At 41.8% G+C, this 17,073-nt stretch overlaps 1 protein-coding gene across 2 annotated transcripts in view; it reads right to left on the bottom strand.

Moving 5' to 3' along the window:
- LOC144772340 (uncharacterized) overlaps positions 1–17,073 on the bottom strand; it is a 552,285-nt gene that overhangs the window by 224,763 nt on the left and 310,449 nt on the right. For both annotated transcript variants that reach the window (XM_078656588.1, XM_078656589.1), the window contains 2 exons: positions 16,711–16,818; positions 850–939 (listed from right to left, as the gene is read on the bottom strand). In XM_078656588.1, coding sequence (XP_078512714.1) covers positions 850–939; positions 16,711–16,818 — 198 coding nt within the window. The remainder of the gene's footprint in view (positions 1–849; positions 940–16,710; positions 16,819–17,073) is intronic.

The following is a 17,073-nucleotide window of genomic DNA, read 5'->3' on the forward strand; positions in this document are numbered from 1 at the left end:
ACAAGTCCTTCTTTGGACAATCTATCCGCTTCCAACAATGCCCTGTAATGAACGAAGAGCCATGTAAGACTCAGAGGTGAAAAGTTAAGGAAATCCAAAATATTCTTCCAAATCTTCCTACAGGTTATTAAACTCTTGCTGGCAGGAAGTCCTTGTTCTTTTTGCCAGCCCACTTTCTGCATGCGTGTGCATCGTGTTGGGCTTTAAAAAGACACTATATGACTATTTCTCATTGTAAGACTTAATCAGCTAATATTTGTAGCTTTCAGCAGCCCAGATGAATCAAATATGTATAGTTTAATTAGACCAAAAACTCATAGAATCACATATGCTTTTCAAAAACACCCATCTATCCTAGACACAGTTGAAACAGTTTTTAAGGTGCAAGCTTTTAACCCCCATTTCTGGCTTTTATGTAACGCACTTTATATTCTCTGGGGTAAAGCGGCACTACGAAAGTAACAAAAAAAGTCACAAAGGCAATAGTAAAAACTGTTTATTGACTATCAATATATATATATCTATATTAACGAAAGCAAAAGGAAAATAAGACAGGAGGAAATTTTAAAAGAAATAGAACATTATAACAGAGCGGCGTTGATCGTGTAAACCAAGACAAACTGGGAAAAACACATTTGGCAACATGTTTGAAAGAAACAGGATGGTAATTCAATGTGCAACTTTAGTAACATGTTACCTATGGGAGCAGCTGAGAATAAAAGATGGGTGCAACTCCATCCTATACCGCTGCTTAAACAATTCTGATATCTCAATAGTACACTGGGCTTGGAATGTGCATACATGCAGGGAAGCCCATATCACGTAACAAAGCACAGATCTACCATTTACCTGCATCCATACTGGAGCAGCCGTCTCTTGGGCTTTCATCTACAGGGTCCGGACAACTCACCTCAGGAGCAGAGGTCAGTGGAAGAAATCCTGGAAGAGGTAAAACGGTTAAATTTCAGACTATAACACTGTATTTGATATATTCCAAATTAGTTTTGATTTAATCCTTTTCACAGAAGATGCAATTTATTGTCACAGCTGCTGAGTGGACCATAAAACGAGAATAAATAGAGATTAATTTTTAAATAATGAGCAACTATAGTAAAGTCTGATTCAGAATGATAAATATTTGTATCACTGGTCAAATGTTTAATGACATAAAATTCAGTAACATGCAAACTGCACTAAAGCCCAGCTGGAGAACCATGATGCTTGTATTCCAAATTCAAATGTCTGTGGAATAAACATAGGGGAGTCGGGAAGATGGCGGACTGAGGACGCCGTGGAGCAGCAACTAGTTGGAGGCTCCCTACCCACCCTATCCGGCAAAGCTATGACAAATTCGGAATAAAGAGATGTGTTTGTTATTGCTCTCAGGCGAACGGATTATTTAGACTTTTCGACTGGAGATTGGAGAGTTATAATAAGAAAAGAAGCAACTCAACTCAGTTTGAGTCTGGGTTTCCCACCCGGCTTGTTTTTCCTACCGCTGCTGAGTCACTGCGGCGGACGCTTCGGCTGCTTTGAATTCCCCTGCTGTTCACCCGGCATGAAATTCCGCGGTTGGTTAGCGGGTCGGCGCTCGGCTGGTCAAGTCTTTGGCTGCGGCTGGGTCTGTCTCGCACGGCAGTGCCTGCCGCCGAGTGTTTGGTGCGGGTGCCTCGGGCTGAGACGGCCCAGAGCGACACGCGCAAATAAGAATGCCGCTGCGGAGGTAGGGATACAAAAGGGGATGATGAACGGAGCGTTTGAGCAAATCAAACACTCACCCCCAGTCAACTGATCTGGGTTTAATCCACCACCATTCTTTAGCTCACTCGGCCACCCCAGTTCAGACATGGCCATATGCAAATCAGTCTGACCCTGTGCCTCATGGGAACAGTCCAGCCCGAACTGCCAAGCCATGTCTTCCCTGGACCGGAAACAAGCATCCTGGGACCGGTTTCGGATTCATGGGAACAGTCCAGCAAGGAAGACGGCCCCCGCGAAGAATGCAGCGGCGTTGACCCTCGAGCCCTCCACACACCTGGTGGCCGCTCTGAATGTATTGACATCACCAGGAAGAGCTGTCCTGGTACCATTGAGTAAGCAAGTTCTCCGCCCGCCCGTGCTTGTGGTTTCGGGTACTTCTGCTTCTGTTAAAAGCGGGTCAGACGGAACCTTTGAAAGTAGCAGGGGAAACGAAGCGGACGCCGTTACTGCTACCGGCACAGTTGCAGATGATGGAGAGAGCAATATAACTGTACTCACTGAGCAAGCTGATCCCTTGACTGATACTGGCAATTTGGTATCGTGCTTAACCAACAGCTTTGAAACTCCCCCGCTAATTGAGCCAGGGTCGCCAGTGCTGCGGGGTCCGGAGGAGGTCGCAGACCAAACTAAAGGTGTAGGGTCAGAGGAGGGATCCGGGTCTGAGACAATTTTTCTGGAGCCCTCAAACCCAGTAGGTGACTGTACCTTGATTTTGGCCCTGGATCACTCAGAGATGTGTGGCCCTCTTATAATGGGGACACTTGATAAAACATTAATTTCTATTACTGATGGAGCTTATGCATCTACCGAATGTACACAAGGTGTGGGGGAAGAGGGGGCTGGTGAAGACTGTTTCAATGAGGAATACGAGGATCTAGTGGATACCGGTTCTCCACCACACACCGCCAAATTTTTGGCTGATAGAAGAGACAAAGCTAAATTAAAGCTAAAAACCAAGAATAAGAGAGGGAAAGCTCTTGGTTCTGCAAACTCACCGTCCTTAATCACAGCCCCTCCCCCTAGGAAGATTCTCCTTGTGGAAAAAAGCCCTCTTAGGAAATGGATACAGGCAAAAGGGCTTGTGAAAAATAGGACTCTGCGACTTTCTCGTACTAGCCCTACAGACTCTGATCCCTCTCGAGACTGTTCTGTTTTACTAAAAGGCCTCTCTTCCATCGACAATATATCGTCATTGCCTTCTATAAATATAATTTCTCCAGTGCTATCCCCTGAACTTGCTTCTGTTCCCACCTGCTCTGACTCTGCCTACCGAGACAATATCCTCAAGCAAGATAATATTAAATAACACTAACCCTGCCTCTAGCTCAACTTCATCAACTCCCCCTGCCTCACCAGCTCAGGTGATATCTGATTTTTCAACCTCAGTCTCTGTGCCAGCCATCTCAGGAGAACAAGAGACTGTTCGTTCATCTCTCGATATTATTCTGCAAACTCTAACCAATCACCGTCAGGAGACACAAGAACATTTTCTACAGCTATGTGATAACAGCAAGCTGCAGAATTCCTTGCAAGAGATGTCTCTTAAGCTGGGGGGGATATCACAGAAAATGGAGGAATTACAAAATAGGGTAGTTAACATAGAAGAAGGGTCAGACCGTACAGAATCTGTTGTGAACCAGCATGATGCCCAGATTACGTCCCTACAGCTGAATGTTGAAGATTTGGAAAATCGGCAAAGACGATCGAATCGGAGACTCTGTGGTATTCCTGAAGGGGCTGAGGGGGCAGACTCTAGGGCATATGTCGTAAAACTATTCCAGAGGGCATTCCCGGATCTATCCGACTGGGACTGGGATTCCCAGCTCCAGAGAGTTCACAGGCTGCCACTTGTTCAGAGGAACAAGGAAAGCAAATACCCCCGTCCCTTTCTTATTTATCTCGGGAATTTTTTACTGAGACAGGCAGTTTCACTAAAAGCAAGACCTAATTCCCCGGTTATAATTGAGAATTTGTCTTTCTTTGTACGCTCTGACCTCAGCAAGGCCACTATGGATAGACGGTGGAAGCTACGCAAGATTATTGATCCATTCAAATCTCTTGGGGGGGGTGGGGGCAAGTGTTCCTACAGGAGCCTGCCCGCCTCAAAGTTATTAAGGGCGGTCATACTTATTTTTTTACTGACGAAAGGGGGGCCGAGAACGTACTTTCCACATTCGCTTAATCAGAAGAGAAGATAAGCTTAGAGCTTTAACTTAATCTTTTATTTTAATGTTCACTTCTCTATTGACTTTTTTCATGATACTCTTTTTTTTCTTCTCTTTTACTATCTCATTGTTCTTTTTATTCTGCTTCTCTTTTTTCTTTTTTTTTGGATTTCTACTCCTGGGTAGGTTAGTAGGTTGAGCCTCACGCTGCTCCTCGCTGTAGCTATCAATCCAGCGGCAGCAGAACATAGAGGGGTGTTCCTTCCCGAGGGGGGTGAGTGATCGGGGAAAGGGGAGTGGGTTTCTTGTGGGGTGGTTGTATGAGGGGGGTTTTCTTTTGAAAAAGGCAACTCGAGAAGGAGATTTGTTGGAATTAGTTGGGAGGTGTTGATTTGTTTTCTTCTTGCAGAATGATAAGATTTATATATTTTTTTTAATGTTATGGCTAAGATGTTTAGCTTGGAATGTTGCGTGTCTTAATAGCAAGAATAAAAGACGACTGGTTCAAGAAGAGTTAAGACTGTACGACCCACATTTTGTTTTTTTATCAGAGACTCACATTGCCTATATTGATAGAAAGTTATTGGGACAACTTGGCTATGTTCAACTTTAAATGCCTGAATCAGGGGGGTTGCCATTCTTAAAGACAGACGACTCAGAGCAGAAATTTGTAAAACTACTTGTGATAAAAGTGGACGATGGGCTATTGTGCAGTTAGCTATTGAAAAATTTAAATATGTTTTCTGTGTGGTTTATGGCCCAAACTCTGACGACCCTTCCGTTTTTGATCAATTAAATATGGAACTTCTGGAGTGGGAAGGAGAACTTGTCATCATGGGAGATTTTAATTGCATAATGGATTACCAGCAAGATACCACCAGGCACGGTGCTTTTCAATATATGCGCAGATCACGCGCTTCTATTTGAGAAATAGGACGCATTCAAAATATCAGGGTTATCTGGCGTAGTATCCATCCTAACGTGGCCGGCTATACCTACTATTCTGCACCACACAAACTTTGCTCCCGTATCAATATGGCCTGGGCAACTGACAATGTGGTGAACACTAGTTCTATTGAGATATGCCCACGGGTCACTTCAGACCATAATCCTATTCTGCTCATATTCAACGTAGCACATATCCATACAGGCCCTAGGATGTTTTCTTTTCCCAAGCATCTATTATCAGACACAGGGTTTATTTCCCAGCTTAAAGTACATCTTATAGAATTCATTCAAATTAATCTTAACTCCACCTTATGTACTATAGTTTGGGACGCCTGTAAAGCCAGTATCCGGGGGTTTACTCAACAATTTCTCTTTAGATAGATCTCCGAGCGCCATAAAACAAATAAAATGCTGACTACTAATATCCTTTCACATGTACTTCTATTGGCTGACGCTTTACGTTTATGTTCTCCTAATGTGGCAGAATTGGGGCTAAAGTTAGGACACTTAAAAGCTACTCTAACAACAATACTTAGGGAAAGAAGCAGTGTAAAATTACATAAATTTCAAATTTCTCAATATGAGAGCGGAGACAAATTTGGGAAAATTTTGGCTTATAAAGTCGCTGACGAGAGAGCTAACACCCTGATTAAAAGTCTAAGTGGGCCTAATAATATCACATACGACCAACCAGCACAGATACTAGAACAATTCGTAGAATTCTATAGAAAACTATACACGCAAGAAAACAACCCCACCCTGGCAAGCATTCAGGATTATTTGGATGGTAATATTATAGAAAAGCAAGATATCCCTGGGCTTGATCAATTATCTGAACATATTAGCCTGCTAGAGATTCGGCAAGCTATTCTTTCCATATCAGGAAAAGCGGCCGGGGAAGATACTTGAACTGTAGAGGTTTATAACATTTGTATTGATGAGGTTTATAACATTTGTATTGATGAGCTATCACCACTTCTTCATCAGGTCATCAGCTCTATCGGTGACAATGGGAAAGACCAGAGATCCTGGAATACTGCTAAATTGGTCTTCTTTCTGAAAAGGGGTAAACCAGCCGACGAATGTGGGTCATATCGACCCATCTCGCTTATTAACACAGATGCTAAGGTATTTGCTAAAGTTCTGGCCACCAGATTGGCTCCATTTATACCAAATAGTCAACCCACAGCAGCATGGGTTCGTAACAGGTAGGGATACCACAGCTCATATTAATATGGCCATCACTGCCTTGACATAGCAGAGAGGGGTGGGATTATCTCTGGTCGGTAATGACTATCGGTTTTAGGGGCCAATTTGTAGGATGGACCCGAGCCCTATACGATAACCCTACTGCAAGAATTAGCTATGCGGGTCTGATGTCGGCTACTTTTTCCATATGTCGGGGCACTCGACAGGGGTGTCCCCTGTCACCCCTGTTTGCTCTCTCAATGGAACCCTTCCTTCATGCTTTGTAGTCACAATCACAAATCATTCCTTTTATATCGGGCCCTCATTCATTGAAAATAACGGCATATGCCGATGGAATTGCCACTTTCTCCACCGATGTCGCAGAGGCTTTACAGGGGATAACTGCTGAGGCTAGTAGATTCAAAGATGTCTCCGGATATAAATTAAATTTAAACAAAACTCAAATAATCGCTAATTATAAACCAATAGCCGCAATATCAGGGTTGTGTCAGACTGCCACCTATCTGGGGGTCAAAATCTCATCCAAAATCAGTGAGATAATCACAATCAATTACGACGCTTTAGTTAAGGCAACTGTTTTGTTTTTAAGAAAATGGCATAAGCTCCCTTTAAATATTACTGGTAGGATCAACTTGCTTAAAATTAAAGTACTCCCTAAGTTTATTTACTAATTCCGGTCCATCCCCTTATCACTCAGTAACCTTTTTTTTAAAAAAAAATTGGACGGAATATTTAGCAGTTTTATTTGGGGATATCGTAAAGCTTGTAGGTCCATGGTATTACTTAAAGGCTCTTTAGATAACGGTGGGCTCAATTTCCCCAATTTTAAATTATATTTCTGGGCAACTTTTTTAGGTAGTCTACGGTATCTACTTAATACAGACACTCAACTTTATTTTCATATTAAAGTCGGATTCCAACATGTTTTTGTTAAGAGTTAATGACCCCAACTACTTTAAAAAGGATGAAATTTAAGACTGCCAGGGATACAGTTAAGATTTGGTTTAATATTTTGGCTTTTTGTAAAACTTCCTTTTTTCTTCCTAAACTTTCACTGTTGGGAATTCCCGGACTCCCGGGGATTTTTAGTGATGGTATGGTAAATATATGGTTTGCACATGGTATAAAAACATTGGGGGACTTATATGGCACTCATGGCTTTTTGGACTTTGAGAAACTTAAAAATCTATATAAAGTGACAGAATGAATGAGATTTAAATATGTCCAAATTCATGATTTTCTCATATGCCAGATGAAAGTATGCGAAATCTCGGATTCGGAAATCTGGGACTGTTTTTATTCACCCAAGAATGAATCCTTGATCAGCATAGGTTATAAGTGCCTCAATGCTTATAAAGTCAGCAACTGCTCCAAATTAGCTGAAAAATGGAGTACTAAGTTGGGGCTTAATATAACTCCCAATAAGATTGCTTCCTCCCTTTGTAACATCAACAATCTTGTCCAATCTTCTAGCTTAAGACTCCAGCAATTTAAAACCACTTGTATGTTATACCACACACCTGAAAGGATATCTAAGTGGTCCACGAATATTTCGTTCAGTGATAGAACCAAATGCCCCAAATGCGGTCTTATCGAGGCGGATCTGGAACATATGCTGTTTTCTTGCCCAGTTCTGTCCGAGTTCTGGTCAGCTCTGGACAAGATAATGAAATTAAAACTGGTCTGTTCACCCCCTCTCACGGCATCTGCGGTATTACTAGATATACATACCACCACTATCCCTCAGCAAGCTTTGGTAACTATTGTATTGTCATGCGCTAAATTTGTTGTTGCACGTGCTTGGATCTCTCCGAAATTCCCACATATCATGGAATGGTGGTCATTGCAAATGAAATTTATGCTATGGAGCATGCCCTGGCTAAACTAAGAGGTATCCGCTCATTATTGAAATGTGATCAAATTTGGGGCACCTTCATTCTTTAAACATTCGTCTTAATTTTGTATACATCATGGGAAAATTGCCCGCAACGTCACACTCTTTAATGTCTTGAACTGTAATGTAATTGCTTTAATTTTCATTCTGCTATTCTTGTTTTTTTCTCTCCCTAGCAGGTTTTGTTTTATCAAATTGTATTCCTATTTTCTTCTGTTTCGTTTTGTCAATAAAAACATTTTTTTTAAAAATGAATAAACATATAGGAGGAAACCGCTGCAACCAGGTTGAGGTTTATCTGGCTGGCTGGGCTACAGGAGATGGCTTGAGCAGAAACAGTGGCAATTGCCCTGGGTAGTATTCCAACTCTTTGTTGTATTGGCCACCATAGAACCTCGGCTTGGACCCTGCCACATGTAAATAAGACTTGACCCTGACACAATAGAAGCAATCGTGCCAAACTGCCTTGGGGTTGCTTGTGTTTCCATTTAGGAAGGACCTGGCCTGGTAGTCCGGGCTGGACTGCAATGCATTGCAGGGGTTATGACTAGGGCTACCGGTTTACGGTTTTTATTTTTATGATATTTGTCTGTATTCATCCATATTTATGTTGTGCTTAGTGTACAAAATGAAGCCCCAATGGGTATATATCCACATTTATTTAACGAACAAATGTTTACTTATGTTTGAATGTTCAATGTGTTTTAACCATTTACAGCACAATACAGTCATCTGAACGCAATTGCAACTTAGAACAGTGGAACCAGCTTTACTGTTGCAGTTCTATAAGCTTCATTAGGAAATCTTTTTTGGACCTCATCTATGTATCAATCTGCACAGCTATTGACATAGCATTTATGCTTCACCGTATTGAGGATTGTCCAAAGGAAAAACAATTTTCTGTATTTTTCCATACTTAAAAAATAAATACATAAAGAAAAATAGATTATTTTCTGCCTGTATTTATCTGTAAAAATCAGTAAAAAGGACAAACTGGGAGCCTTAGTTATGACCTTACGTCACCAGACTGACTGAACCAGTATCTTCTTCCCCCACTTTATATTTACTTATTTTGTATTGGCGACTAACAAGACCTAGCTAATAGTCCATTGAAAATGTGGCCTTGGCATTTATTTTGGGTCAAATGACTTCACTGTTGCCAGACTTACTCGTAACGAGTATCGACGAGCACCTTTGTGTGTTTCCTGCCGTGCTCGTACCTGCCCGTTAGCGTATACCACGCAAGAAGCAAGAGAAACGCAGAGGAAGACGCTGTTTATTGCTAAAAATACCACTGCTTGTCCTTGGCTTTGGGCGTATCATTTGGAACGTTAATCTAGAATGCTGGGCAGGGCGGTAACTGTGTCGGCTCCCGTGCGGGGGTGGGGGAGGGTCTGTGAGGTGGAGCAGACAAGCAGCAGTGCTTATAGCTGCAGAAAAGCCTAAAAGGACTGGATTGCCAACTAACTGGGACATATTTAGTAGCTGAGAAGGCTGGTGAACTGGAAATCCGAGTTGTGGCGGCGACAGTAGAGGGAATTAACACAATGGCACAGCAGAGGTAAGTGGAAGTTTTTTTTTAGGTAACCTACTGAGTAGAATAAGGCAAAGTAATCAAAGCAAGTACTGAAAAGTGCACTGGGATGAGTGCAGGAGAAAGGTGTAGTACCTCAGTGGGGATGGCTCCTGGTAGAACCAAAACTCGGAAAGGGCACTCTACGAGTAATGACCCCCCAGATGAGGGCAAGGCAGTTTTACGAGAAAGAGTAAAGAACACGCCAGATCAACTACAGGACACTCAATGAAGGCCACCAGCAAGACAAGAAGGGAGGAGTGTCGGTCACTAAATCCATTAAGGAGTTCGTAGGTGAACATTTTAAAAGGAAAGATCTACTGCAGAACAATGGCACAAGTGACAAAGGGCAACAAATAAATGCCCAAATCAATGTTGGGTCAGACGGCCCAAATCCATTGGACCTAAGCTTACCCATCCTAAGAAATCATATACTACCAAATCAAAGCGTATTTTCTTTCAACCCAAGGTTGTTTTCATCACCACGACTGTTTACCCCCTGGACCAGTGGAAATGTATATTAACAGAGGGAGAAGGCTGGAATTATAGAACATTGCAACAGAGCGAGTAGGTAATGAGATTGCGCAAGGTGGGCAGATTAAGAGCATGGGGCTATACCTGAAAGGAAACCACAAGCTCAGTTCATTACTCCACCCCCAACTTAGAGATTTTTAGCATCCTCTTCATCAACCATGCTGTATTTAATGGTGATTTGACAAAAGGCAGTGCAAGGACCGCTGGAAGTATCTATGATGAAAATTTAAATCCCAAAAAGATCAGTTACAGATTATTGTGTGTGAGCTTAAACAAATTCGAGCATATGCCATCTATACTCAGACCGGTAGGGAGTGAAAATGGAAATAGGGAGTCTGAAGAGTCAGCTCTACACATTTATTTTATTTATTTATTTATTTCTGACATTTATTGAGCGCGAACGAATACCCGAAGGCGCCTCGGCGCTAGACTAATCAGCTGTCTTTCCCCAGATATTAATAACTTCGGCGGATCGTTGGGGAGTGTCACTGGTTAAACAGCCAAGTTTTTAATCTCTTCGAAACTGCAAAAGTGAGGGGCTGGTTCTGATGTTTTGTGGCAGGGTATTGCATATCTTAGGAGCCGCTACTGAAAAGTGGCGGTCACCCCAGGAGACTGTTTTAGAACGTAGAACCACTAATTGGTTGAGAGTTATAGATCGGAGCTGTCTGACCGGTTTATAGGGTATAAGCTGGTCCTTGAGGGGGCGTGGTCCTTGATCGTGAAGTGCCTTATAGACTATGCAGAGTGATTTAAACTTGATCCTGTTTTGGATCGTCAACCAATGGTATGTCCTTATAGTATCAGAAATGGGTGCGAACTTAGGTGTTCTAGACAGCAGACGTGCTGCTGCATTCTGTAGCATAGCAGGGGGACAGAGCGTATACATCTCTAGGTTTCCTATGCTCATAAAGAAGAGCGGAGAGCTAACCAGACATAGACAATATACACCTAGAGCAAGAAGGGAGGTGACCAGTATAAAGGGGATGGTGAGGGTGAAATTATTGGAAAAAAAGAACTTTGCCATTGTCAGTAGAAAGAAGAAACTTGAAAACCCACATTTAAAAACAGTAATCCCTGAAAATCCAGAAAGAGCTTGAAAGTAGGATGAGAGATGAAGATGAAGAGAAAGTAAAGGAATTAAGATTAAGATCAAAAAAGGATGGGAGCAGTAAGAAGTTGAATAGTTGCTCAAGCAGATTAAGAAGGAAGGAAAATCAGATGGACCAAGGAGAGATTACTAGTAAGCCTATAATATGGGGGGTGTAAGTTATGAGAAGGAACCCCAGATGAGAAAAAAAAAAAAGTAAAAAAATGTGTGGCTTTACCTTGAAACATCTGATCTTAAGGATGGGGGGAAAAGATTAAGAAAGCTACACCCCTGAAATCGATCCCAGCTATTGTTAACCTTCTGTAAATGTGCCAGCCTAAAGGAAATAGAGACAAATTACCGTAGACAAGTAGGGTTCATGCAAAATAAAAAGGGGAATGAGGTCACCAAAGTTCTGATGGATTCTGGTTGAGTAAAATCAACATTAATCAAAGCAGAAAATGAGCTGCAGAAGGAAGGAAAAAGGCTAGTTTCAGACTCCGAACCATATATGGCGGGCACCCATCGCTTAGCATTCCACAGTCAACATGTGGGTCTAGGGCAAAGACTAATTGATCAAGGACTGAATGGTAATGATGGTATAGAATCACAGTATAGGGGGTGAGGACCGCAAAGGGTTCGAGTGATTTAAACGTAGCAGATAGATACATGAACCATACTATACCAGCCCAGGAAAAAGAGGAGTGGTTAAGTGAAATAGATTAGGATATCGGGACATCGCACAGCCTTGGGATTCTTTCATGGAATATAAATGGCTTCAGTAAGATAGCAAAATCAGAAACCTATAAAAGCGAATAGATACTTATGGAATTGTGTGTCTGCAAGTAACATGGCTATGTGATGAACCCCATCGATAGAAGGATATGTGCAAGTTCATAAGTTTGCAAAAGAAATCTGGCTTGGCAGTTTGGGCTGGACTGTTAACACAAGGGACAGGGTTGGGACTTATTTGCATAGGGCTGATTCCAAACTGGGGTAGTGCAGTGAGCAAAATAATGATGGATTAAACCCAGATCCTTGTGACTGGGGGTGAATGTTTGCATTATCCAGCATTCCGTCTATCAATTGTTTCTTTTGCATATGTTGCCCTAAGTGAGAACGGTATGCCCAGACGTGGGTCCCGTGCTCACAACACCACTAGATTCAAGCTAGCCTGGCTGATGCCCTGAAATCGTCCCAGGATACTTGTTTCCGATCCAGGGAGGACCTGGCTTGGCAGTTCGGGCTGGACTGTTCCCACAAGGAACAGTGTCAAGACTGATTTGCATATGGCTGGGTCCAAACTGCGGTGGTGTGGTGAGCAAAGGAATGATGAATTAAACAGGGATCCTTGTGAGTGGGGGTGAATATTTGCATTGTCCAGCATTCCGTCCATCAATTGTTTCTTTTTCATATTTTTCCTAAAACTAAATGGTCTAAGTGGGATTTGGATCTGGGAAAATATCTGGGCTCAAAAGGCTTACTTTGTTTAAATGGTAGGGTAGGGGAGGATTGCCCAGCACAACAGACCTTTAAAGTTGGACAGCAATTATGGCCAATTGATTATATACACATGCATGGTCGGAACTTTGATAACATGAGGGACTTTCAAGTGGGGTCTGAAGAGGGAAGTGATCACCATCGTCTGAAATTAAATTTGCTAAGAGGAAAAATTATGCAGAGGGAATAGGTGATCCCTCTTCAGATGGGTTATCCAAAAAGACTGACCACTAGACTAACAGAAGAACATATGGAAAAATTGTCTCATCTTCAGCAAAACAGATCACTAAAGGAGGTCTTGATAGTACATCCTGGGTGGTATGAGAATATAATCAGATAGGTGGTACAGTGCGTGTTAGAGTAGTTCTAAAAGGAAAGGGAATAAGGAATGAGAAAGCTTTGAATAACCAAAGGAAGAAAAACAATAGTTTGCTGAGGAATGTAGGAATCTAAAGGCGCAGGTAAGGAAAGGGGAAAGAAACCTCAAAATAAGATATGAAACAGAAAGTCGTAATGTGCTGATGAAGTTAAGGCAAAGGTATAAAACTTTAATCAGAGACCAAAAAAAGAGGTCATGAAGAGTGGTGGTGGGGAAACATGATAGAGGCAGTAGAAATTAAAAACATAAAACTCTTCTGGAAACTAGTAAAAGAAGGATCAGGAAAAACACAGGGCATGATGAGCATTTTAGTAGAAGAAGCTTGGGTGGATTATCTAGAGGAGATATATAGCAAAAAAGAGGAATGAGTGAGGGAACAAGTAACATCTTGGGAGAAAGTCGGTGAGGACTTAACACCTTAGGAGCTTGTAAATAAACCTCCCCAGTGCTGCGCTGTCCATTATCCAGTGCTGAACTGGACGTCCAGCGGTCGCACGCAGCACTGGGGAGGTAGTGCCCGTGACGACCGTTGGCCGACGGCAGCACTTAAAGGGTTAAGGTCCAAATTCTCATTGAGTATCATCAGAACTATCATCTCAAGATTAACACGGACTCGCGAATCCGCACATGATAATATGCCTGCAATAATCATAAAACCTGCCCAGATTGGAGGGCCGAGTTACTTTATAGGCTGTTTGAAAATATTTTGGATACAGGCAATAAATATACCGGAAAACTGAAGAGGCACAATCATCACAAAAAGGAAGATATAAAACGGCAATAAAAATTATAGGCTGATCAATCGTCTCGGTGTGGCAGAAAAGGTATTCACTAAAATAATCTTGTGAATGTTAAAGGAGTGGGCTGACTTGAATTCTATAGTGCCGCTAGAACAGGGGGGCTTTAAGGACATCATTCTACAATTGAACAATGCTTTGCGCTCGGTCCATTGCATGCAAGTTTGTTGAGGAAAGGGGGACCTCTTTCTGCTGCTTTGCAGACTTCAGTGCAGCTTCTGGTAGTCAGAAACTGCCAATGGGAGGCATTGACAAAACAAGACATCCCAAAAGACCTTCTAAAATTAATCCAGGAGCTACGGAGAAGCAACTGGGCCCAGGTCATTATGGACACTGAAGGGACTCAAACACAAAAAATACAATTAATAACAGGTTGAGACAGGGGTGTGTATTAGCTCCCTTACTCTTCTCCTCATTTGTTTAGGATTTGCCTTCAACTCTAACTGCTGCAAATCGATTTAGCCCTTGAATGAATGGTAGACATGTGGCATGCCTCCTGGATGCAGACCATCGCATGATTGTAGACCAAAAAGAAATAGGCCTGCAAATGAAATTATACATATTTAAAGATTACTGTAGGTGTAAAAATGTGTGGTAAACATGGATAAAACTAGGGTGCTTTGCGAAGACAAAAAGTAAATTTAATTGGCACGTAGGTGCTGAGACACTTGAATTACTTAATGAGTATAAGAATCTTGGAGTCTGGTTTGAGAGGATCCTTAAATGGAAAACATTTATTATTTGATATTCAACGTTATTGGTTTTTGCAAACAACAGCGCAATGCACTGACATATGACACATTTGATTAGTTCCCCAGTCATTTTCTTGCACTCGCCAAACCAGATGTATTGCGTATTGAGACTTCAGGTTACCCATCTCCCGATAACAGGACTTCAATTCATCAACCCGAGCCATATATATGCCCCATATGCGTTCATGCTTAGCAGGACATCTCCCCTCGTACACTGTTTCTCCTGCATGGTGCACCAGTCCACCCCTTTCCGCCATTTAGCTATGTTCGTGGGTTAGGGGGGATCTTTCCAAGCTGCTGCAATATCTCTTTTGGCCACCAGGATGACCATTCCCAGGAATGATCTATCGGCCTGGGAACCATCAAATCCCTCCATCACTCCCAGGAGAAGGGCAAGGGGGTTATGTGGGACAGTCCAACCCAATATGTCGCTTGGTTCCGCTATTACTGTTGCCCAATAACTGGTGAGGGAGGTGCCGGACCAAACCATATCATAGATATCTGGGGATTCCGCTGCGCATCTCAGGCACCTAGGGGTGGGGAGGAATTCAGCCCGATGTAGGCGGACTGCAGTAAGGTAGGCACAGTGGAGGTAGTATATTTGGATTAGGCGGAGCCTTGCAGAAAAGTTGGGCACGCAGGGCCATTAGAGCGTCTCTCCAGTGGAAAACACATTTATAGTCACTGAAGACCAGGGCTATGGCCTCGGAAATTCAATAGGGACTTCAGTGAAATGCCTTACAGACCAGCCCTAAAAGCTTATGTAGCAATGATCCGCCCGCAATTGCAATATGGAGCGGAACTGCTATATATTAGAGGCAAAAATAGGAGCAATGCTGAGGAGGGAAGTGTTTGAAGAGCTTATGGTCAATCCACAGCTCTGCCATGATCCAAGCAATAAGATTAGAAACTGGTATGATTTCATGCTTTATATTGGCTGCAAAAGTGTTAATAAGATTCTGGGGAAAACGGAGTGGGGAGGAAGTACTGAAAGCTTCTCAGTGGTGCAAGAATGAAATTCTGCAAAGTGAATTAAAATGGTCAAAAATTGTTAGGATCAAATTGGGGGCTGTATGTAAAGCTATGAAAGGAATGTTGCTCCCACAGAACATACTAATTGAAATCTCAAATAGAGAGTTAAAAGAGCTAGGTAAAGATCTGTCCCATGAATAGGACTATCCTACTTAAGTAGGAAAAAAAAAAAAGAAAGAAATAGGTACAATTTAAGCTAAACTCTTGGCGGAATAAAGAGAGCTTCCCATATGTGGATACCTTACTAACCCAGCTGCTAAGAAGTGAATTATCAAGAGTAAGGGTTGGACTCAGCCCCTGTAAGATATACGATATGGTAAAATCGGAAACAGCAGAGACAGTTTTTACGCCCAATATTTTGGAAATCTGAAATTAAGACCGGAGGGCATGCTGCAGAATTTTTAACTGATATGTATTTTTGGGATATATCATGTGCCATTTGGAGATTCATGAGGGCAGTCAGAACTGTGATCACTGAGTTTTAGTAATCATGGCATTTTAAGTATTTTATGGGACCATATTATATATTTCACTTGACAGTAGATTTTAATGAGTAGATTTCTATAAGCTTTTACTGGATGAATTTGAATGTTATTTGAATGTTATTTATGCACTGCTTTAAAAAAATTTTTTTTAAAGGAATTAGGAATTGTATATAGTACATCTGACAAATTGGTGAACTGTTTAAAGGCCAATGGTCTAAATAAAGATATTTTCTGATTGATTGACTTCACTTATTTCATTACGTTTATGTACTTTCAGCGATATTTTTTAAATGCTTTCAAAATGATTGTATGACTTTTAGTTGACACGTTAAGTACTGTTGTACATTTTGGCTGTTGGGTTTGCATTCTACTCTCAAAGGCAGCTGTAAGAGTGAACATGGTGAAAAGCCTTTGGTAGCTTTTGCGTCATAATATCCGTGATTCTATTCCTATTCTTTCACCAACGGCTAAAGCATTAAAGAGACTTATTAATTGTCATCATGACAGCCTCATTTTAAATTGGTGCGGTGTTACTGATCCCTGGGATTGATTGCACATTTGTGTGATTCCAAGTAGAAAAGGATGACTTACCTGTAGGGTTGTGAAGGTTTTTAACTACCTCTGGCTTCTGAATAGACACAGCATAGTCCTCTCCCTCTTCTTTGAAGCGTTCTTTGCTCATCGCTACAGAGAACTCTCCTGTATGATGTGAAACATTAGAGTGAATTCACAGTCAGCAACCCTGGATCTAATTTGCAGTTGCTGTGACCGACACATCCACACTTGCCTCACTACATCCATTTCAGTATACATTTGAAATGATCTAGGAAAGAGTCAGACATTCACAGACGTGGAGTTCACTAATTTATAAGAACAATTGTTACTTACCTGTAAACAGGTGGTTCTCCAGTATTGGTGTCTTTCATAGATTCACATGCTTGAATATTCCCCGTC

Source organism: Lissotriton helveticus, chromosome 8, assembly GCF_964261635.1.
Source record: "Lissotriton helveticus chromosome 8, aLisHel1.1, whole genome shotgun sequence".
Classification (NCBI taxonomy): domain Eukaryota; kingdom Metazoa; phylum Chordata; class Amphibia; order Caudata; family Salamandridae; genus Lissotriton; species Lissotriton helveticus.